We start from the raw sequence: 24,341 nt of genomic DNA on the forward strand, positions 1-24,341 counted from the left end.
CCGGGTTTGATCTTGCGGGACAGGGAAACGGGGGGTTTTCCTCTCATAGCCCGGGGGGCCCGAAAGGGCCCACAGACACGGGATTGATTATTTGGACCCCGGGAAGGGCCCCACAAACCTGGAGCCAATTTTTTGGGGAGGCAACATAAGATGGTTTTTTGGTTTTGGACCAGACCTTCTGGCCCGGTTTGTAGGGGGGAGCGCCCTGCGAAAAAACATTGCTACAGCCTTCACCCGGGCGGGAGTTCTGAGTGGGGCCTGGGGGTTGGCCCAAAACCGCGGCGGGCGCCTGATCAGGGCCCCTGAGTGAGGGGCACCATTACCTCTCCTTCTTTGGGCCCGAAAAAAACTGGGGGTGGAAGTCATTGGCGCAGGGGGGCGGGGATGAAAACCTGGGGGCACTGTGGGGTTTTTTGTTTTTGGGAAAACCCTCAATTGGGGGTGGCGCCCCCAGGGGGCCTTGGTTTGGGAGAGGGGAAACATCGTAAGAAAGTCCCCATTCCGGGTTTTAAGGCGCCCCGACTGCCTTTAAATTTGGGGGTGGTAGCCTGATGACAACAACGGTGGCGCCAATGAGCCCCCGAACCCTCTTTCCGAAGGGAAAAAAATTTGGGGGCCCCTGCAGAAACAATGCCCGTGGGAAAAAACCGGGAAACCCTGAATCCCTTTTTTCTTTTACGACCTCTTTTTTCCCCTTGGCAGGGGAAGTTTGGGTTTGGGGGGATAAATAAGCCACCCTTTGAAAAACCGGTCCCCCCACTGTCAGGACGCAGTTTTCCCTTTTGGGTTGGGGGGGACCCCTTTTCCCAAATCCATTAGTGTTTTAACCAAGGGAAGTGGGGGAACGGGCCCCTCCGGGTTTCTGGGACCCCCCCCGGGCAAAAAGAACCTAAAGGGGAACCTACAAAAAAATTTAACATCCCCCGGGCCCGGGCGGATGGGGGGCGTTTAAAATTTTCTGGTACTCCTTTCTTAGGGCCCGGCCCCAGTCTATAAAGGGGGTGTTTCCGGGCCCCCCAAAACCAGTGCCTCCTTTCCCTCAAGTGCTGTTTTGGACTGTTTAACAGTTCTTTATTTCCCACTCATAGTTCTTTTAAAGCGCTGAAACCTTGGGGGACGGGGGGTTTTAAAAAGGCAAACGGATTTTCTTTTTTGTTTCCATGGCTTTGAGACAACCCCGCCCAAATTCCCCCATTGGAAGCGTCGACCTTTGCCACAAACTGCCGCTGGGGGTCCGGAACGGGGATAAAGGGGCGGGGGTGAATCTTTCTTTAAAGGGGTGGAAGGTGACACAGCCTGGGGGGTCCCTTTGAAGGGGAAACCTTTAAGAATTTAAGAAAAACGAAACTTCTAATACTTCCTTACAAGGGGGCTCATCCTAGAAAAAAGCGTACTTTTTTTCAAGGGGGGGTTAAAGGCCAATTGAACTGCACTGACCTTGCTGGGGCCATCTGGGAACCGGATTTGGAAGATGTACCCAGGAAGGACATGGTCTCTGCGTGAAACCCCCACATGTTTTTTTGCCTTAAAAAAATAATTGGTTTTCTAGCAATTTTGCAGGGAAACCCGAGGGCATGATTTTAAAATGGGTTTTTAGAGTCGGGGGGAAAATCCCAAAATGCACGAGGGTACACGAAAACAAAAAAATTCAGGAACTCCCGCAAAACTTTTATTACAAACGCTTGAAACACAGCTGGTGCATTGCACAGTCCAAAAAGGGATCACAAAAAATTTATAGTGGCCACTGGGGGGTTTAAAACCCCCTCTTTCCCCTCATCACCCCATTTTTATTTTTAAGCCCAAATGATAAGGTTTTTTCAAAAAAACCAAATTGGGGAAAAAACCTTGGCAGTCGAAGAATCCAAAAAACAAGGACATGAGTTGGCAGTGGGTATAATCCCGGCCTTTTAGTGGGGAGGAATTATCGTCCATTCCCCGCCTCTCCGGGAACCCGAAATGGGGAAAAAATATCTACCTTTGGGGATGGGGGCACCTTTAGAGGGCAATAGGCATCGAAGGGGGGGGGGGGAGGTAATGACAAGGCTTTAATTTTTTTGAAAACTTTCCCTTTTTTAAAAAAACCTTGGGAGCATGGGGGGACCCCTTTAAACAGATCCGGATAATCAGGTGATTCCAAAAACCCAACCCGGGGTTTAGCCCATGCATGAACGACCGCAAGGGGTTTGCATCTATTAAATACAGGCCTCTCCCCAAACCCCCTTTAAAAATTTCCCCGGGGCGCCGTCAATGTGGGTTGGTTTTGTATTTTTAAACCAGGGGAAAAAACCCCAAAATAAAGGGTGCTGAGAAAATTGGAAAATGGGAAAAATTTTTGTTTCCCTTTTGGGCCCCTTTTTTATAATATCTAATGGGTTCTATCAGTGAGTAACAGTGAAAAAAAGGCAGCCCTCTAAGGCATGGCTTAAAAGGGGTGAGGTAGAGGGACCTTTTTTTTTTACCTGCACCGTTTGGGCCCAAACCCCCCGTCCATTTTTTGGGGGTTTTTCAGCCCCTGAGTTATTACTACCCCCTTTGGGCAATGGGCCCGATCATTTAAATTTAAAAAGTTTTAAAAACCCGCGTTTCAGGGGGAGGAAGGGGAAAATCTTGTGGGCAGCTTGCCACCCCGCGCCCTTTCCCCTTGGCTGGGGGCCCGGGTTTTTTTAAAAAGGGACAGGAGGGGAGTTTTTGGGGGTCCTGCGGCCAAAGGTTGGGAAAAAGCAGCCCTCTCGCAGACGGTGGGTGCCCCTCCCCCGGGGACAGCCTGGTCCTAAACCCCCCTTTAGGGGTTCTCCCGAAACCAAACCGAGGCCGTCCTCCCGGGGGCCGAAGTCATGGGGGGAAGGGCCTTCCCGGGGGGAATTTTTTCAGGGGGAAACCCCCGGGGAAATGGGAGGATTTCACCAGTGCCCTGGGGCCCCGCTTCCCCCCCTCCCGAAGCCTTTTTCCACCCGGAAAGGACACGGGGATAAGGGCTCAAAGGGCCCGGGGAAAGTCCAAGGAGCCAGCTGGTCCCCATACGCCCTCCCGAAAGGGCCCGGGCCCCGAAGGCGGCGGGAGTGCTGGAAAAGTTCCCAAACCCCCCTGTCGCCCGGGCCCCCGTGCGAACTTCATGGGGATAATCAACCAACCCGAAAAGGTAAGCTGAAGCATCTGCAGGATCTTCTTTTGGGGTTCTGTGGCAGGCGATGAAGGTTTGAAAAAGCGGCTTAAAGTTTTTTATGAAAATTTGGGGAATTTTGGGAACAGATCATGGACTCTCTGGCCCCCTTTTGCGGTAGCCCCCGGCTGCAGCCCTCCCAAGGTTTTTAAGGGAAAAACGATTTTCAGGCCAAACCCTTTGCCCGGTCTTGATGAAAAAACTGCATGGGTTTGTTGAAAATGCAGGTCGCACTGGGAAAAGGAAGGGTCTGCAGTTGTTGGAGTTCCCCGGGGAAATCTCCGGGGGAAACCAGGGCGCAGTTTTATGATGAAGCAGGCCCGGGGTCGGGGAAAGGGGGCGCCAGCAGGAATCTTGGGGTGAGAGGTCAAACACCGGGCGAGGTCACCCGGGGGCAGTCCCCGCGGAAAGACCCAGGAATTTATGCATCCGCGCCGTTAAAAGGGATTGAATCAGTGAGTTAAAAGTTTGGAACGCGCCTGTTTTCCCGCAAAAATCTTGACTCCTTGGCTGATTGAGCCCAGCTGCTCCTCATGCTGGTAGATTTGAACTCCTTGGGCTGACAGAGCGGCGTGAAGCGCCTTCGGGTTGGCTGAGTCCATTGTGGCCAGTTCGTTCTGTCACGAACTTGAAACACAATGCCGTAGGACTCAAATGCACGAACCCAGGGGACAGAGTTAAAGTATTAAAAAATACTTTATTTCCAAAAATGCACAAAAAAAAGCAAGAACTCAAGACGCTCACATGGAGGATTAATAAACAAAATGCTGGTACGCTGGTTATTGATCCACAGACAGGACAAGACGAACTAGCACAAGACAGGGGGAGACAGGACTATTTAACCATTAGGTAACAGGGAACAGGTGGAAACAATCAGGAGCGGGGCTGACGCTGATGAGGGCAGTGACGGAGTCAAGAGACCTGGAACGAGACACAGAAGGTGAGTACCAAAATAAAACAGGAAGTGGGAGACAAGACAAAAATGACTAAACAAAACATAAAACATGACCAACCATAGACCTGGGGCATGATGACACAAACAAGAAACTTGACAAGACTAACATTTTTGATGAGACACAACACTCCCTTTGACTTTCCCTTCATATTTGCACCATTGTCATTTGATTGTCTCCGACAATCCTCAAAGGGAATGTTAAACACCTCCAGCTCTCTCAGAAGGACGGTTGAGAGGCTTTCTCCAGTGGATGATTCCACTTCAATGAACCCCATTAAGTACTCTTTTACTGCTGAAGTTCCCATTGTTTGGCTGGTAAAGCCTGTCTGACCCTCCCTTAAGTGGAATATTGCACTCTGCCAATGACTGAATGATGGCCACCAACCTAGTCAGGACCTCATGCCATCTCCTCCTTTCAGCCTGAAGAAGTGCCATTTCAAATGTATCAATTGTCTGGCCTTTTTCGAGACGGATGAATGAATTTTGTCAGCTCTTTGGTCAAGATGATCTTTCCCTTAAATGAACATTTCACATGATTGCTGTGTTGATTAATTTGCCAACGCTTTTTATTATTTTGTTGTCGGTGCTTTAAAAATAATCAACCGAGTTACCATTTCTGATTACTTTTTTCAAGACGCGATCAAAACCTAAATCTTCTACATTGTTGATTTTGTTTTAATCTTACTGATTATTTCTAACCGTTTTTTTAATTCTATGTTTTGATGCTTTAATCAAAACATGTTGGATCTCTTAAATGTTTCAAGTGTGTCAATGAGCAAGGGCATGGTAATTAGAAGGCAAATATTGGCTATAAAAAATGTGACACTGCCCTTTTGTGCATCTTGTTTTTCCCGTTTCCATGTGCACCCAACACTTCTTTGATCACAGTGGAGTCAGAGTTACAACACCTTCTAAGACATCAAATGAGGTATTTCAAGGACTTTATAGGCAGATTCCCTTAAATTTAAGGAGTCATCACATCATTTTTTGAAATACGGAATAGTTTGAGACCTGGATAATAGTTTGTTACGCGGATGACTTGAAAATGAAATGTTCCAAGCAAAGTCGAAGGTTTGCCAAATGTTAGCCTTTTGGTTAAGTTGCTCTTTGTTTTATTGCATAAATTGGCTTCAATAACTAATGCATGCACGTGAACTTTGCACTTTTTCGTGGCAGATGGCAGGTGGAAACCATATCTTTCAAATGTATTCATTTTTTTACTACATCATTTTGGACCAGTTTTCTCTTTGTCAGATAAATAGATTTGAAATGGGGAGATGGATGGCTCAAGGGTCGTCAGGCTGGATTCAAACTTGCGTCCACAGCAGCAGGTGAGCTATGAGACGGATCAAATTCAAAAATTTCAACAACCTTTGGGAACCATGTTGTATGCAGACCAACCAATCAATTCAGTGTCCTCAGCTGTAGACGGGATGGATATTATTAATATTATTATTATTAATAATAATAATAATAATAATAATGATAATAATAATAATAATAATAATGATGATAATAATAATAATAATAATAATAATAATAATAATAATAATGATAATAATAATAATAATAATAATAATAATAATAATAATAATAATAATAATAATAATAATAATAATAATAATAATAATGATAATAATAATAATAATAATAATAATAATAATAATAATGATAATAATAATAATAATAATAATAATAATAATAATAATAATAATAATAATAATAATAATAATAATAATAATAATAATAATAATTAGTCATTACATTTATTAGAGTGCTTTTCCAAATTACATATCACACATATCAGACATGTAACAGTGAATACTGTAGACAATACCCACAGGAGCAAATCAGGATGAAGTGTCTTGCCCAAGGACACAACGGCTTGTCGCAGTGGCGGTCGAGGCTGGTTTTGAACTGGTGCTCCCCAATGCCCTTTGATCTAAGAATCAACGCCCTAGCCCACTGCGCCAAAACCATGAAAATCGCCCCTTAACGACATAGAGTATGTCGACTTCTGATTATGGTTAATCCTGTTAAGCCCATAAGGCCCTGTTCCTTGCAGAACCATGCATTTGTCACTACTAGATCACTGCCTGTTCTTCATGTTTTCTTAGATAACACAATCAATAGCACCATGAAAGCTCTCATGGTGCTTTGACAAAGCAGACTCAGATGCAGATGGAGCGTGTTTGTGGCAGTGTTCCACCACGTCTGTGAAACACAAAGACCTTTTTGAGCTAATGAAAGTATAATGACACCCCTGAAGCATCCTTTCAGTGCAGAGATGATTGTGTTTATTGACTATTGGCTCATTCATTTGGATTTCAATTAGACCCTTCCTGTTTAAGGTATATAAATAAAGCTTTTCATTATTATACCAAGCAGTTCATGGAATTGGCTGCAGCCAAAACACTCAAGTACAGAGAGGATCAGTGGAAGCGGCTGCTTTTATCTATTTGCCAGTGAATGATGAATTATTTTTAACGTCAACTGTTCTTCCCTTAGTTAAGATTTTTTTTTTCACTGTCTGTTCAATATTCCATTGTTTTTGTTTAAAGAGAAAGCAGTGTCTTGAATAACCTTCACGTTTGCCGTCAATGATTTCTGTAGAATGCACGTCCGTCCACAAGGATCATTGTTGCAAACAATAAGAATGCATTCCGATGTTAATTCACTGAACATGTTGATGAATGTTATCATGTTCCTATACGACAACACACAAACCCAAGGGATTTTATAGGCCCAAATAATTATTAATTTTGTAAACATTCAAATATAAGACTGCCGGTTAACGTAATTACTCTTCTCTCGGGGGAATAGGATTAACAAATGTGAGCACTGAGCAAACAACAAAGACAATAACCTCATTAACATTGACTGTGGGAAACAAGTTGCAGAAAGGCAGGCAGGTGGGATGATACCATAGTGATCAGCTCAAGTTATTCACAGCCAAGAAACACCAGAAGCATAAAGGGCTGATACTGTTAATGGCTGAATACATGTTCACCGGTTGAGTGCCATGAAATAATCTGAGTGGAATACTAAACAAGTTAGAAGCTAGTTTTCATTAAAGGTGAGAGGTTTGATGTCGATAAGGAAAGAAAGTGTGTAGACAAAGACGGTGGCCTAACACATGTACTATAAGATTATAGCTCGAAACACAATGATTGCCATCCATAGTCACTAACATGCCTGTAGACTCGTACATGTAAAAACATGCCTGCCGTTTTTGTATCAATTACTCACCTCATGGTACCTTGAATTCTTGGAGAAAACATTATTCGTTTCTTGTTTGGAGGCAAGCATGAGTCAGTAGTAGTTTAAGTGTTGTAAACAGAAGTACTCAGATCTTATAATTAAAGGTCTGCTAGTGTGCAAAATGCTATTTTTGATGTATTTTATACACAAATATGTGTCCCCGGTGTGTAAAGAGACTCACAAAGTGTCAGAAAATACAACCCTCTCTGTTTTCCTCCTTACCCACATCTCTGAAAACGGGGGTACAAACGAGCTGATCCAGATTTGCTTCGGTTATGACGTCACAACCGAAATGTGGGCAGGCTTTATATTGAATCCCTGGCAACGTCCCACCCACGTTCCACGTCCCAACCTATCGTCCCCCATATACAGTCTCGAGCTGAATCCCCTCCGCAGCACCTCTGTGTGTTCAGCAGGATGTCTGCAGGAGGGACTTAGAGTTGTTGTAAATATAATACATATAATGTCTCTGTTCTAGTGGTAAACACTGAGAAGAGTTTCAGAAATAATGCTGGATGTGGTTTGGAACATAATATGGGGTTTAATCACGGCAGCATTTAGCTGAGTTTCTCTGTTAGAAACTTCTCTCTTCAGAAAGAGAGCTGCATGACGCTCCAAAGAGGCGTGACCAGCTTCAACTCAGCTCAAATTTAAAGCGACAATCACAGAATCACCACTTCAGGAACAGGGCTGAAAGAGCGGGATGATACAATGGCTTATCTGTTTGGTATTTTGAGCAAAACCCTTCACAGACATGTTTTGTATATGGCCTTACAATATATTGTTCAAATATAGCAGAATAGGAAACCTTTAAAGTACCGACTGTAAAAGTAGTCATTGTGCAGATTGGTCCTTTTCAGAATAATACACATGATATGTTTTGATTATGATTATTGATGCATTAGTGTTGTCAAAGCTAATGTAAATGATACTTATATAAAAACCATGTAAAGGCTACACTTACAGTTTACTTCAATTAATTCAGGTCCTCTGCATGTTCTTCAGAAATCTAAGGTGTCATGAGGTGAGTCATTTTGATACAAACAAATCAATTTGAGTGTAAAGTATGAATGGTGGTGAACATGTTTTCTATCAGGTTTTTACAGAGCACAACAACTCACAATGGTGTTACTTCGAAATGTGCTAACTTTCTATAGACTTTTTACTTGTTTACACAAATGTACAGTCACTCTTCTACTAAATTAGGGATGGGAGGCACAAGAATGGGCTACAGAGGTAACTGCTGCAATATCCAACACTGCCACAACAAAGACTAATAGAGTTTAGCATATGGTCACAGTCTGTTTGTTAATTGTGGCTGAATATAGGGAATTTTTACATGTAGTTTTGGTATGTCTGCTTTAGCTTAATATTTTTTAGACCTAAATGTAACACGTTTTAAATTAAAACTGTCCTGTGTGATGTGTGGGTCAACAGCTGTACAGAGGGTACATACACTTTAAGCATCTGCAACTAGAGCAGCATTATATATTTTTGATTTATGAAGGGATACATTTCACTAATACTTTGGTTTATGACCAATACTTGCAAAACTAAAGACATTTCAATCTCTTTTTCATTAAGCTTGCATGATTAAAATGTGGCTCCTTATCTACACGAGGAATATCTGTAAGCAAAAACTTCTAGGAAATAATCCACGTTTATATTATGACTAAATCACATACCAGTATATCCATTTATCCATTTTTGCACTATTGTATTTATCTTATTTGCACCATGTATGTGGAGTTGTTGGAGGAGCACGCGACATAAGATTTTCATTGCCAACATATACGTTGTATCTGCTGTGCATATGACAAATAAAACCTTGAAACCTTGAAACCTTCCAAAATATTTTGTATCGTACGATGTGAAGATGAGATATCATTTGAATTATTGAAAAATAAAAAAGTGTATAATTCTCATATTCCCCCTTTTTCTTTTTACTTAATCGAACAAGTTGGACCGCTGTATAGCTCACTTGGTAGAGCTGGCGGCCCATGTACTGGGGCTTGGTCCCCATGCGGTGGATCTGGGTTTGAATCCAGCCCGGGACGAAAAAAATGTAACAGGTCTAATTCATATTCATTTATATATTCATTATATATATTCCTGGTAGAAAAAAACAACAACATCTTATTCTAAAATAATATGCATGGAAAAAAAAACTAAAAATGCTACTATATGAGTTTTAGGTTTTAGACATTCAAGGAAAAATGTAAGTAATCCAGGAAATAAACCAGCCCGAGGGGTCCTCCCTGCCCTGACATTACCTTTGCCCCTTACAATATCCTGTGCCTCCCAGAATCTGTCCCATCAAATTAGCAGTCTGTTTGTTTTTCTCAAAAAATAACTTCTGCTGAAGCATAAGCTATACATACTGAAGTGTATATTAACCAATGACCCCTAACCCTGACCTCCCAATATGTGCAGCTCCAACTCGGACATTTCTTAAAATCGTTATACAGGTCGGTCTCTTCTGATTTCACTGCATACTTAAATCAATAGCCCACAACCTTGGGGCATTGAATATGAAATACCTAATTCAGAACACAGCTGTTTGGATGACTGGAGCATTATCTCCGTTGGGGCTCTTTCCCCAGTACTTTTCATTTATATACAAGAAGATACCCACCAGATAGTCCCCGGCTAATCATTTATGTAGCAGTGTAACCATTTGGAAAGCTGAAATGTCAAGTGGACCTTACTGGTTCTCTTTTTGAAATAATATCAGTATTTCTTTGGCCATTTCATATAAAAGGGCAATGAGCACAGTCATTTCATTTTTTGTAATCAAAAAATAATTACATTGAAATCAATAGCTAGACCAAGAGTTGCTCATTCTGTTTTCTATGTGGGTATCGTACAGGGACAATGTGTCATCATGTTTTCTAAGATGTGACCTGCATGCCAAGTAAGACATAATTACACTTTTGAAATACTTTTATTATGACAAATATTAATCTTCAGAATCGGGTACACCAGTGATGATGGATGAACCTAAATAAACATAAATGTATTTTCATACTCAGGACAATAACCGTTTCTCTACTCAGAGTAATTATTAAATCAACAACAATTATCCTGTAGAAAGAAACAAGACCATTAATCTACAAAGGCATGCTAGCAGGGCTGTTAGCATGCCTGCTTTGACCTAATGATAACATCAATGTGACATTGCTAATGTAAGTATTTTACCATGTACAGTATACCACCTTAGTTAAGCGTGTTGTTAGTTACTAAAAATAATCACCAAACACAGTTCAGCTTAGGCTAATGAGACAGTCATTAGTTTTTAAAAGTATTTGGTGACTAATAAAACCATTGGACCAATACAAATGTTGACCTGATGATGGACTTAGATCTAAACTTAATTGATCATGAAAGGCAGAGGTGTAAAGCAACTAATTCCATTTACTTAACTACTGTCCTTCAGTACACGTTTGAGGTACTTATACTTTACTTGAGTTTTTACATACATACTACTTTGTACTTGTACTCCACTACAATGCAGAAGTGAATCTTGTACTTTTACTCCACTACATGTATTTATTCCCTTTAGTTACTTTTCAGATTTGGATGAATGATGGTAAATATAATCAACCCTTAAATCAGACTGTAGTTCACCTGGAGTAAATTCAGCAGCTACCCTGCAGTATACAAAGCCATTCAAACTAGCTGCACCTTTACCAGCTCTGAGAACACTTTAATGATCAATAATTATAAAACATATCAGAGATATTATTCTGAAATGGACCAATCAAACAATGACTACTTTTACTGTCGCTACTTTAAGTACATTTAGATGAGAATACTTTCTACTTTCACTGGAGGAACATTTTGAATACTTTTACTGTGACAGAGTATTCCTACACTCTGGTACTTCTACTTTTACTCAAGTACAAGATCTGAGTACTTTTACTTAAGTACAAGATCTGAGTACTTCTACTTTTACTCAAGTACAAGATCTGAGTACTTCTCCACCTCTGAAAAGTGGAAAAAAGTAGGGCCTGACAATTTACCCTGACCAACTTGAATGTTGACACCAAAGGTCACTGCTGTCCATCCAATAGTTCAATATTGTTGATTCAGCTACATTTCAATATGGCAGTGGGGTATGGTTAGGGCGGCAGCTGCTGCTTGAGAGATGGGCATGTCTTCTCAAGAAGAAGGTGAAAATGTGGAGCTCTCTCTATAGAAACACAACTGCAATGTCATCGCCGAGCTGATTTACCAAATGAGCTGTCTGGAATGACCAAGATATCTGCAACACAGGAAGTAAAGGAAGGAATTTAATTTAAAATCACAAACAAATGTAAGCACATGGTAGTGCTGGAGAAAAAGTTATCTGGAAGAAGCGAACACGATGTCTGCGCAGTCAAGAAGCAGCAGCCTCAGACCTGCATCAGCGTCTTGGATTGGTTCAGACCAGAGACGTTTTAAAGTATGGACATTGTTTCAGTGACATCACCCATTGGTTTCTGAAAAACTGTAGTGAGGGTCAATGTTAGAGGGTCTGGTTGTCAACATCTTGGTAGTGATCTCTTTGTTTTTCTGTTTGCTCGACTGAATAATATAATCATATCAATTCTGGATACTTGGACCAATGTTACAGCTCTGATGTTCTGTGCATCAGGGTTAGTGTTGGGGTTAGCTGAGCTATCTACCCTGATCACCCATTGCAGACCATTCGCATGCTGCAATATCTCGGTGTCACGGCCTCCCTGCACAGAGCAGACTGGGATAAATGGGTTATTATTAGACTTGTTTTTCTGGCATTTATATGAGGCCTGGAGGTTAGCGGCCTCTCCGCAGGAGGCTCAATGTTTGGACTTCCACAGCTTTCTCTCGACTGATTTTGTGCTACTGTTGCATACATAATGAAACACAGCACTCAGATTTGATCTCCTATGGAAATAGCATACCCTTTTGCATGCAAAAATGGGAACGATGAAGCCTTTATGAACTTTTCAGCCAAGAGCTCTCTGTGCACCAAATATTGCTCTTGAGTAAGTCCCTTTTCTTCATCTGACCTTGAATCAAAAACTCCTAACTTTTAATAAGGGGATTTAAGGAAAAAAATGAGCTGTGTGTTGAGTGTTTTTGTGCAAGCTGCCCCTCTTGATGAAGTAATTACATTTTCTCCTATTGAAAGAAATGAGGATTTTCCTGAAGGTGCAGACAGCATGGTAAACTGGGATTATTCTCTCCCTCATATTAAGGCATTCACAAATGTATATGCATTTAAAGTGGAAAGCTATTCTGTGCCACTTCTGTTGAAGTTAACATCATGCATACTACTATATCTCCATCTTTTTTGTATACTAACTGAACACATGTTTATGCAAGCTAGGCAAATGATAATGTGAAGGAGATTATTAGCATTTATAGGATTTTTAACTGGGTAGACCACTGAGACTGAATATCTGACGCATGCCATTATAGATCAGTTTAGCTCATTAGCAACAGGTGGCTGCAGTTCCTACCTTCAGTGAAATTGCTTCTGTCTATTCTTTCTCTGACAAATTAAAACCAGACATCTTTGAACCATTAAGGGCAATTTCAAACCTTCATTTTTTTCCTTTCCCCCCCACTGCTCCAGGCACTGTACAATAGCTGCCCACTGCTTCTAGTACTAAGACGGGTTAAATTTCTGTTTCTTTACAATCAGTTGTTAATGAACAATCCGTTTTAACGACTCATCCGAAACTGCAATAAAGGGGTTGCTGTTCAGGACAAAAAAAAAACAAAAAACGATGTCCTTAGCTGCTGTTTGCAATTTGTGTTAACTGTAAAGTTTATTACATGTTTTCAAATGTGCTGATTGGATGGCATTGTAATGAATGTTTTCGATTTGGATCCCATAAAGACTAGCTGTGCATTAGTGCACAATATATCTAAAGTAAGAATCCTCTCAAAAGTAAACTAGGCACTTTGTTTTATCAGGACATATTGTTGCCAAAATTACAGAAACGCTTATGTGATGGTGTTTTTGGTTGTTTTTATATCAATTTTTTTACAACAACGGTACAAAATCATTTCAATTAGGAAAAACGTGCTGCAGTTTAAAAAACGAAGCAAATATAAGAAATTTGCCAGAACACATGCAAGTGAAGACACATCTTCACCCACTTGACAAAACATGCACAACGTTTACAAAAAGTGATTCAAAACACTTCAAATAATTAGGATACACATTTTTTTTAAAAACTGTAATCCGCTAACCGCTAATGTTAGCTAACTTATGTCAACTAACCTTTCTACTGGGTATTCAGAGATTCAGAGAACATATTGTGATTTTATTAATAACTGTTATGATGCATCTTGTCTTTCTCATTCCATTATAGACCTCACTTCTTACTCTATGTGAGCACCAGTGATCCACCAGAGATCCTGTGATGATGATTGTGCCTTCTCCTGCAGGTTCTTCTCAAATACAACCCTAATGGAAGATGGGGCTAAGAAAAATCCTTCTCAGCCTATGTTATATTTATTAAGGCTTCAATGCATCTTTCATATCATCTAGCATCCTTTTTAATAATGTCTGTTGTTTTTATTTAAGCATAAAATTGTTTTTACTTTAGTGTAAATGCCCAATTTGAATGAATTATGCAGGGACAGCAATTTATCCAAATGTCAGAATATAGAAAAATACTCAATTCGAAACATGAATACTACTTGCCGTGACATAATACTGGTACAGCAAACTACCCCATGTGTCACAATAACACTTAAATATTTTCTTGTTGAAGAAGGATAATGAATAAATGTTTATCTTTTCATAGGAAGTCATGATAGGAAGTGGAATCCAAAACAAAAAGTGGTACAAGCTTTAAACAATGTGCCATACATGAACTTCAGCACTTTGCAACAGATTAATTTTTTTTAGGTCAAACTGTATTCTGCTCATTTCAGGTTCATATTAATATTTAGTGTCTCTCCTGGGACATGTCTCCATGCTTTAATGTTCAAAAAGCTCTTTATTTTTCTCATACTGCCTGTGCTACAGCGCCTCTTTTCAACCTCTGTCTGAAACCAGAGCCCTGTCTGCTCTGATTGGTTAGCTGGCCAGCTCTGTTATAATTGGTCAACCGCTTAAAGATGTCTCACCTCTTAGCCTATCATGTACAATGTGTTGGAATGTGTGGAAGGGAAACTCCCCCTGGAGGGATCACATGGATTTTAGACTTTGCAGACCATTTACATGCACAAAAACCTATAACACACACTACAGAAAAGGGAAAACCCCCAAAAGCACAATATGGCCTCTTTGAGTGCTGAAACTATTCTAAGTGTGTATACTTAAACTCATATTGAATTTTTACACGGCTAAAATAATTGTTTGTTCTTGCCCCAACTGCAGCAGCCTTTGCTCGGCTCCTCTTCTGGTTCCTCCAAACTTGGGGTGTGCTGATCACTATACTCTAATATGGATTAGTTCCTGATACTCTAGTAAATACAATCCCAACTTTCCCTCTAATATTTTGCAGTACAGGTGTAAATATACATAAATGGAGACGCCACCAAAAGAGTTGTAATGAGTTTTTTGTAACAAACATCTCGTCTTAAGACCACCACTGTATGTGTGTGTGTGTGTGTGTGTGTGTGTGTGTGTGTGTGTGTGTGTGTGTGTGTGTGTGTGTGTGTGTGTGTGTGTGTGTGTGTGTGTGTGTGTGTGTGTGAGGGAGAGATGGGGACAGCTTTGCTTCAGTGGTCTCAGCAGTGGCAGCAGCTGTGATGAATCCATTAGAGCAACATCTCCCCTCCGCCAGTCCAGAGATAATACTTCTCGACACTGAGAATGGATCATTAGCACTGCAGTCACAATCTGAGCTGCAGCCTCTGACACAATGTGAGACACGGTCGTGCGGTCTCAGTCTGTTGCCTATAACCAGAGGTGGTAAGTAACTAAGCACATTTACTCAAGTACTGTACTTAAGTAAAGTACAAGTACACTACCTCAACATTTCCATTGACAGTCCGACACAATCACCACATTCAAGACCCTCCTCAAAACCCACCTCTTCAGATTAGCCTGCTCACTGTAGTGCACTGTAATGTCCCCTGTTTCGCTACATGTTCCCTGCTACTGTCCTTTTTTTTTTTTTTTTACTGTTTTATACCTTTCTTTAGAATATTTTATCAATTGTTAGTTGTCCTTCGTTGCTTTGAAAATAAAATGTATCATTGTTATACGTGGTATCGTGGGTGCTGGGAAGAAACAATGTCCCTCAGAAAGTGAACTTAAAATAAAATGCCAATGATTTTTGCGAACATTTGTTCGCTTTATTTTTATTTTTCAAGGTGAATCTGAACGGGCTCCTCTCTGAATGAGTGTGCGTCATTGCAGCGGATCCAATAGGAGCGCACCTCCTGTGGTGCTGGATATAAAAACAGCTGTACTCCGAGTTTCCCACACTGAAACCCTCCTCACTTGGTGCGACAGCAACAGATGTCCACTCACTTTTAACACTTGTACTCTCTGTTTCTATGTTCTCACTCATAGAGGTAAAATGGATTTAAACGGCACGCTGTCAGGGCACGACTTTGGCGCTCTGGCGCAGCGACTCTTTGGGAATAACTCATTGTTTGCATTTGGAAACAGCACCGCCGCTTCCAACACGGAGGACGAAGACTTGGAAGTCAATACAGATGTTTACTCCAGGGTGATAGTCACTGTCATATACGCTGCTTTGTTCGCTGTGGGCTCTCTGGGGAACTCCATCACGCTCTACACCCTGCTGAGCAGAAAGACGCTGCAGAACCTCCAGAGCACCGTGCACTACCACCTGGCCAGCCTCGCCGTCTCCGACCTGCTCATCCTGGTCCTCTCCATGCCCATCGAGCTCTACAATTTCATCTGGTTCCACCACCCCTGGGTGTTCGGGGACGCGGTGTGCCGGGGTTACTATTTCCTGCGGGACAGCTGCTCCTACGCCACCGCGCTCAACATCGCCAGCCTGAGCGTGGAGCGCTACATGGCCATCTGCCATCCGTTCAAAGCCAAGAGCATTATGTCCCGCAGCCGCACCAAGAAGCTCATCAGCGCTATGTGGCTCGCATCCTTCGCGCTCGCCACGCCAATGATCTTCGTCATGGGCCAGGTGATGCGTAAAGGAGAGAAGATATGCACCTCTATCGTGTCCCCCGTCACCATCAAGACCGTGCTCCAGGTAGGTGTCATATCACTGCGTGTGTGTGTTTTGGTTTTACGCGCAGATTTATCCAGAGTTTAGGCTATTGGAATCTGGAGTTCCGAGACACAAGTCCATGAAGTGGTGTTACTTTCTTTAAATGAGAGGTCCATTCTCCATACTGACTGTTTTGATGTCAATTTGTCCCCAGAATTCCAGTTTGTGCTTATAAAAATGTTTAGATTTTTCCAAGCTAAAAACAAGTGTTATTCGAGCCTTGGCAGAAATAAGGTAACGTTTATTCATTCATGGATTGTTTAATTCAGTACATTTGCTCCAAGGTTTTCAGAGAATCCACCCCAATGCATGCTAATTTGTGCAACAAAAAAAATAGATTTTCAGAAGTACTTATATCAACACGATGCATATTTCTGCAGAATTGCGCACAGGCATATATGAGATGCGCAGTTCATGTATTGAATTATAAACAAAAACTAGCACAACTAACATCTAAATGAACCTTTGTATATTTTTAACATGCATAATAAGAAAATAGTGGCAATTTTAAAGCTTCATTTTACCAGCAATATGCAGGCACAATTTGGTCCTTAAAAACACGCTACGTGGCACAGACACTGCAGCAAAATAAAATGTCGGCGAACAAAGGTATAAAATAGGTAAATCATATAAATATCTAGAATAATATATATATATATATATATATATAAAAAGCAAACAAACAAACATATATATATATATATATATATATATATTTGTTTGTTTGTTTTTTTCATAATGGCAAACGGGTTTTCAGGAGCATATGAGGGGCCAAAAGATGAAAAAAATGGAAGCAGCATGAAGGCTGCAACAGGTGTAATCAGTGGCGGGTCTAGACATTTTTTGGTGGGGTGGCCAATCTGGTGAACAGACTCAGAACAGGGTGGCACATTTAAATCCCTTTTAAAAGTAACACTTTAAAAGTGGCAGCCCTACTCTCTAGAAAATACATTATTAACAGCACAAATACAAAAGAGTGAACTTCACATGTACAGTTTTAAAGATCCAGACAGTGTTGCTTTGATCTAGTAACACCAGGGGCTTAGCCCAGCCGGACAATTGCATTCGAAAAAAATATATACTGTATCAATAGAGCATCCAAGAATATGAAATGTAAATAATGAATTAAAACTCTCTACAGTGAGGCAAAAAAATATTTGGTCAGCCACCAATTGTGCAAGTTATCCCATTTAAAAAGATGAGAGAGGCCGGTAATTTTTATCATAGGTATACCTCAACTATGAGAGACAAAATGAGGAAAAAAAATCCAGGAAATCGTATTGTAGGATTTTTAATGAATTAATTGGTAAATTCCTCGGTAAAATAAGTATTTGGTCACCTACAAACAAGCAAGATTTCTGGCTCTCACAGACCTGTAACTTCTTCTTTAAGAGGCTCCTCTGTCCTCCACTCGTTACCTGTATTAATGGCACCTTTTTGAACTCGTTATCAGTATAAAAGACACCTGTCCACAACCTCAAACAGTCATACTCCAAACTCCACTATGGCCAAGACCAAAGAGCTGTCAAAGGAGACCAGAGACAAAATTGTAGACCTGCACCAGGCTGGGAAAACTGAATCTGCAATAGGTAAGCAGCTTGGTGTGAAGAAATCAACTGTGGGAGCAATTATTAGAAAATGGAAGACATACAAGACCACTGCTTATCTCCCTCCATCTGGGGCTCCACGCAAGATCTCACCCCGTGGGGTCAAAATGATCACAAGAACGGTGAGCATAAATCCCAGAACCACACGGGGGGACCTAGTGAATGACCTGCAGAGAGCTGGGACCAAAGTAACAGAGGCTACCATCAGTAACACACTACGCCGCCAGGGACTTAAATCCTGTAGTTCCAGACGTGTCCCCCTGCTTAAGCCAGTACATGTCTTGGCCCGTCTGAAGTTTGCTAGAGGGCATTTGGATGATCCAGAAGAGGATTGGGAGAATGTCATATGGTCAGATGAAACCAAAATAGAACTTTTTGGTAAAAACTTAACTCGTCGTGTTTGGAGGAGAAAGAATGCAGAGTTGCATCCAAAGAACACCATACCTACTGTGAAGCATGGGGGTGGAAACATCATGCTTTGGGGCTGTTTTTCTGCAAAGGGACCAGGATGACTGATCCGTGTAAAGGAAAGAAGGAATGGGGCCATGTATCGTGAGATTTTGAGTGAAAACCTCCTTCCATCAGCAAAGGCACTGAAGATGAAGCGTGGCTGGGTCTTTCAGCATGACAATGATCCCAAACACACCGCCAGGGCAACGAAGGAGTGGCTTCGTAAGAAGCATTTCAAGGTCCTGGAGTGGCCTAGCCAGTCTCCAGATCTCAACCCCATAGAAAATCTTTGGAGGGAGAAAGTCCGTGTTGCCCAGCGACAGCCCCAAAACATCACTGCTTTAGAGGAGATCTGCATGGAGGAATGGGCCAAAATACCAGCAACAGTGTGTGAAAACCTTGTGAAGACTTACAGAAAACGTTTGACCTCTGTCATTGCCAACAAAGGGTATATAACAAAGTATTGAGATGAACTTTTGTTATTGACCAAATACTTATTTTCCACAATAATTTGAAAATAAATTCTTTAAAAATCCTACAATGTGATTTTCTGGATTGTTTCCCCCATTCTGTCTCTCATAGTTGAAGTGTACCTATGATGAAAATGACAGGCTCTCTCATCTTTTTAAATGGGAGAACTTGCACAATTGGTGGCTGACTAAATACTTTTTTGCCCCACTGTATACTAGTCCAATCTACTACCCAGCATGAACATTTTCTGATTTTGATATGGACATTATGTAGGTTACTATATAAAAAGTGTGCAATCAATTTAGTATCCTAGCCATGTAAACATGATTTATGTGGGGGGTGGACCTCACATTCTCTAAGGGGGCCGGGGGCATGCTCCTTGGAAAAATCTTTTTAAAATATTAAAGTTAAATGCATCAATCTGGTGCACTTTGGGGGCAAAATTAAGAAACTATATCTACGGATACATCCCTCAACACTCATATGAAACAGAACTGTATATATTTCAACAATCAAATAAATCATTAGAACATGGCCATAACCAATGACATCGTGTATAGCCAATAACGAATAATTTAAAATGTTTTGTTCATTTATAGTTGTGAGTGTGTCTGGGCTCCTGAACCTGTCTGAGCTTCTCCTCTCTCCCTCCTTACTAATCACTCCAGTTTTGAAACTGTATTTTTGTTTACTGTCCTATAGTATTTCATACCGTTTATTATTTAATCTGTTATTTTTTTAAACTTTAATAATTATATAAAGGTGTGCCTTGGAAATACTTATAGTTTACCTACAAGTAGTTTACCTACAGGGTGACCAAACCGTTTGAGACGCACTGAGATAACTTAGACCAAAGTTAACTATCCAAACACTCAGGGAGTTCTTTACCTGAGCTGTAGTTATCTGAGCCTCTCAGTCTGACAGGTGAGCACTCTCCCTCCACCTTGTTCTAGAAACAGCTCCCTATATCCGTTAGAGCAGCGGTAGCGGTACTGCTGGGCTCTCTCTCGCTGGCTCGCACACTCACACAAAATGCACTTGTGCCACACACACAAAGAGCCAAGCTTGAATGACACCTAGAGACCCAGAAGTACTTCTACCGTATCATATTATTTTTCGATGACTTTATTGTGTGATCAGTGCATGAGACAGATGAAAATATCCTGGCCTCGTAAAAGTTATTTTTAAATTATGAAACAGCCTAACTGTCAACAGGGACAGTTGGCCAGTTTTATAATCCTCGAATGTTACCAAGTTTCCCCGTTACTCTTGTGTTTTGAGCATTTTGGAGGGTTCCATTTATGCAGCCCTTTTAGTAAATGCTGAGCATGTTTCATCAAGTTGGTGAAGATCTTCATTTGCATGTGTTTTGGCACACTTGTGGTTTAAAAATACAGCGCGTTCCTATTGAAAGTGTGCTGTGCCACTGTTGTGCGTTTGCACCTGTTGGCCAACGTAGAAGAACTGTAAAATGTATTTTTAAAACAGATGCATATTTTGGGGGGGAAATTAGTTGCTTTGGCTTGGATGATAATACACGAGAGACACAAACTGGGACCTGGCACCTTATGATGAATTCGATAAATCAGGACAATAATGAAAGTAATCATTAGTTAAAATGAGCATATTAAGGGGAAATGTGACTGTGATGGGAAGAGCCTGTGAGTCATTATGAAGTGTGTGAGTGAGAAAGACGCTTTTTCCACACATTGATCGCAAACCTGTCCCCACGGCTCCCCATGATAAATGGAGCTGAGCTGCAGGTCGAAGCTTTGTTTACAATGCATAAACTCAGCACGACTCAGAAGCCCAGGTGTTTGGTTGTGAGAGGATTGAAATGATTAGGTGAGGTGTTTTGCAGATGATCTGTCAGGGTGGTGCCCCTTTACACACACTGAAACAAAAGCAATAGGAAATGTAACCAACCGCTGTGTCTAATGTCTGTCTTCTGTGTCTTCATTACCAGCACTATAATCTGCTGGAGTGTCTGTTTTTACTCCAACCCGCTTTCCAAAACCCACACTGATATTTCCCCCTTCTCTGATTCCTCTTTTGTCGGTCCTTCCATGTCTCCTCTGTGATTTTATGTCTCCCATTATTCATCACGGCTGAGCGACAGCGCCAAGGCTAGCAATTGTCTCCCCATGCTTCCATCAAGGCGATTGGCATTCATGAGCCAGGCAGAAAATACTCTGTTCAAGCAAAGAAACAATTTCCACTCATCAGTTTTTGCTTTGGAGACTTGGTGTTTATTTTCCACTTGAGGTAAAGAGCAGCTCAATCAATAAGCTGGGGCATTTTAGTCTAGGGACATGTACTGTTCTGTATAGCTAAAAATGACAAACAATGGCCCCAATAACATTTTTTAAAAATGCTTATTTATGAAAATATTTTTGCATTGTGTATATAAAGTAGGCACCACATGCTACTCTAGGAGACCTCCTACTGATATGAAAGACCCCCAAACAATGTGAAAACAGTGAGTGACACTGAGGGAAAAGAAGGTGTGTGAGAAGGAAAAGTGAAATGAAAGGTAAGGATGAGGAGGTCAGAGGGCAAGTGTGGAGAGTATCAGGAGCAGTCAAAGCCCAAATTCAATTTCCATGCAGTTAGCAAACATTCAACTGCAGCAAAACTGGAACCTAAATGTCCAATATAAATAATGAAAAACGCCTGAAAACTATTTTAACTTCTTAAAACCTCCAAATGCAGACTTTCAAAAAAGATTCACCTTTTAAACCTTTACAAGTTCTTTCAGTTTACATTTTTCTCCCTAAAATTAGAGAAGTAACTAAGTACATTTACTCAAGTACTGCACTTAAGTACAATTTTAAGGTACTTGTACTTTACATGTTATGCTACTTTTGTACTTTTACTCCACTACAGTTTTTGCAGTACTGCACTTTACAGATTTTGATTAATGCTGTGAAATATAATCAACCCTTAAATCAGACTTTAGTTCACCTGCAGTAAATCCAGCAGCTACCCTGCAGTATACAAAGCCATTCAAACTAGCTGCACCTTTAGCAGCTCTGAGAACACTTTAATGATCAACAATTATAAAACATATCAGAGATATTATTCTGAAATGGACCAATCAAACAATGACTACTTTTACTGTCGCTACTTTAAGTACATTTAGATGAGAGTACTTTCTACTTTTACTGGAGGAACATTTTGAATGCAGGACTTTTACTGTAACAGAGTGTTCCTACACTCTGGTACTTCTACTTTACTCAAGTACAAGATCTGAGTACTTCTCCCAACTCTGGCCTGAGCTAACCACGGCACTTCAGCGGCAGTCTGTGCATTTACATAGCGGTTTAAATGGTGTATGTGCTAAAACCAAACCATGTTTGTTCTTAAAATCAATGTATTCATCACGGTAAGGACAGTATTGCTTAATCTTAGTCGTGGCAGGATGTGACCAAAATTAAGCCGATATACCACCTGCTGCTTGCCGGGTCATCATTCGTTCATCCGAATGAATGGAAAGGGAATAGCACATTTTATAACATTTCCTGAATGAGAGATAAGCTCAAGGACTGAACGATCGTAGGATAACTTTTTTACATTGCTTCAATGTGAGCAAACTGTAAGTGAAGTACTTACTGCAGTTTCCAGTACATTTCCCATGCTGTGCGTTTACCATGCTCTCCCCTCGGCCTGTGCACCTGTGAGCCTGTTTACTGTGCTCTACTGAGTGCTCTCCTGCTGTGTCAGGACCCTCGGCTCGTGTTGTTTGTGAAGCGCGATGATTTTGGGCTTCACCGGTCCACCCATTATTTATTTTTTTAATGTGTCTTTTGTTGTGTTTCAATTATTTCTCCTGGTATACACAGTTATTTGTGTTTTATCTACTGGAAATTGAAAAACTAATGACCCAAATCGCACACATATACACAGCCTAAATTCACTCGCAAAACCACGCCACAACAATGTTATGTAATGTCAGTTGAGGATTTAATTCCAGGAGATATTGAAAATAAGGGGAAGGGGTGATGAAGAATGAGGGATGTCTGGAACTGACTGACTGTACCTAGACTAAGACAAAAAGATTAATTGAAATATATAGGGAAAGACAGAAACTGGATATGAAGGGATATGGGGGGAGGGAGGTAAAGATGAAGGGTCAAAGGGATTTAGGAAGGAATTGATGAGACTCCAAAGGATGTAGAGAGGGAGGGATGAGTGTGGAACGGTTGGACATAGGGGTGTATAGAGAGAGTAATAAAGGGTTGAAGGGCTGTGTTGAATTTTAAACAACTTTCAAGAAAAACTGCAGCGACTGTGATTGTTAGCAGTTTGTTCATGGTGATATGCAGAAGGTTGCGCAAATTCTCCAGTCAGCAGCTTCATTTAAAGAGCAGCAGTTTAACCTCAAACGGTAAAATCTGCATAAAGAAAACATTTTTAAAATGACCGTTATGATTTCTTGCCTCTTCAGCGGAGCATGCTTCAAAGGCGTCATTATTTTCTTTCTTTTTCACAAATGACATATTTTATGCACAGATTGAAGATATGCGTGACACAGGTGTGTGGAAACGCACCTAGACTAGATTCACATTATAAGGTAAATGTAGAATTTAGATTTTGCATCCATCTCATCTCCGTTCATTTTGGTAGATTCTGACACCACTATTCTGCTTGACAAATGTTGACACATGAATGACAATTCACCAGAGAATTATGTTAACACATTTGGTTATGCTGCAGCCTTAGGCCAAAAAAACTTTAAGATTAATTATTAACTGTGATGAATATACACTCAATATCTCATAGTGACAAAGCCAAGTTAGGATATTGATTTTTCTTTTTAAATATAGTGAAATAGAAAACCAAAGTATCCACATTTACAATCAGACCCTTTGCCATGAAATCTATCCCAGGTGCCTCCCGTTCATCTTGATTAACTTTGAGATGTTTCTACTGTATACCTTGATTGGAGCCTGTGGTAAATAACATCGAGTGATTTTGAAAGCAGACACCTGTATAAATCTCAGAATAAAACATAATTTCTGAGTGAAAACCCAAGCTATGAGGACATTTTGGGAATCGGAATTAAACTTTAGTAGTCTGTTATTTACTCAGCCTTTGTGGAAATGTTACTATTAGAGCTTTTGAATCAGTCCCACACACGTCTCCAGACAGCAGATGCAATAATCACCTTTTTAAAAATGTTTTCTTTGTATAACTTGCATCACAAAAATAACGATAATAAGAAGTCATTTTGAGGGTCTCCTCGT

At 40.8% G+C, this 24,341-nt stretch overlaps 1 protein-coding gene across 1 annotated transcript in view; it reads left to right on the plus strand.

The window, feature by feature from the left end:
* The first annotated feature begins 15,883 nt into the window (after positions 1–15,883).
* ntsr1 (neurotensin receptor 1 (high affinity)) overlaps positions 15,884–24,341 on the plus strand; it is a 40,852-nt gene continuing 32,394 nt past the window's right edge. Inside the window, exon 1 of the mRNA XM_063892875.1 lies at positions 15,884–16,549. Within this exon, the coding sequence (XP_063748945.1) occupies positions 15,890–16,549 (660 nt within the window). The 5' untranslated portion in view covers positions 15,884–15,889. The remainder of the gene's footprint in view (positions 16,550–24,341) is intronic.

The sequence above is a fragment of the Eleginops maclovinus genome, chromosome 1 (assembly GCF_036324505.1).
Source record: "Eleginops maclovinus isolate JMC-PN-2008 ecotype Puerto Natales chromosome 1, JC_Emac_rtc_rv5, whole genome shotgun sequence".
In the NCBI taxonomy this organism is placed as follows: Eukaryota; Metazoa; Chordata; class Actinopteri; order Perciformes; family Eleginopidae; genus Eleginops; species Eleginops maclovinus.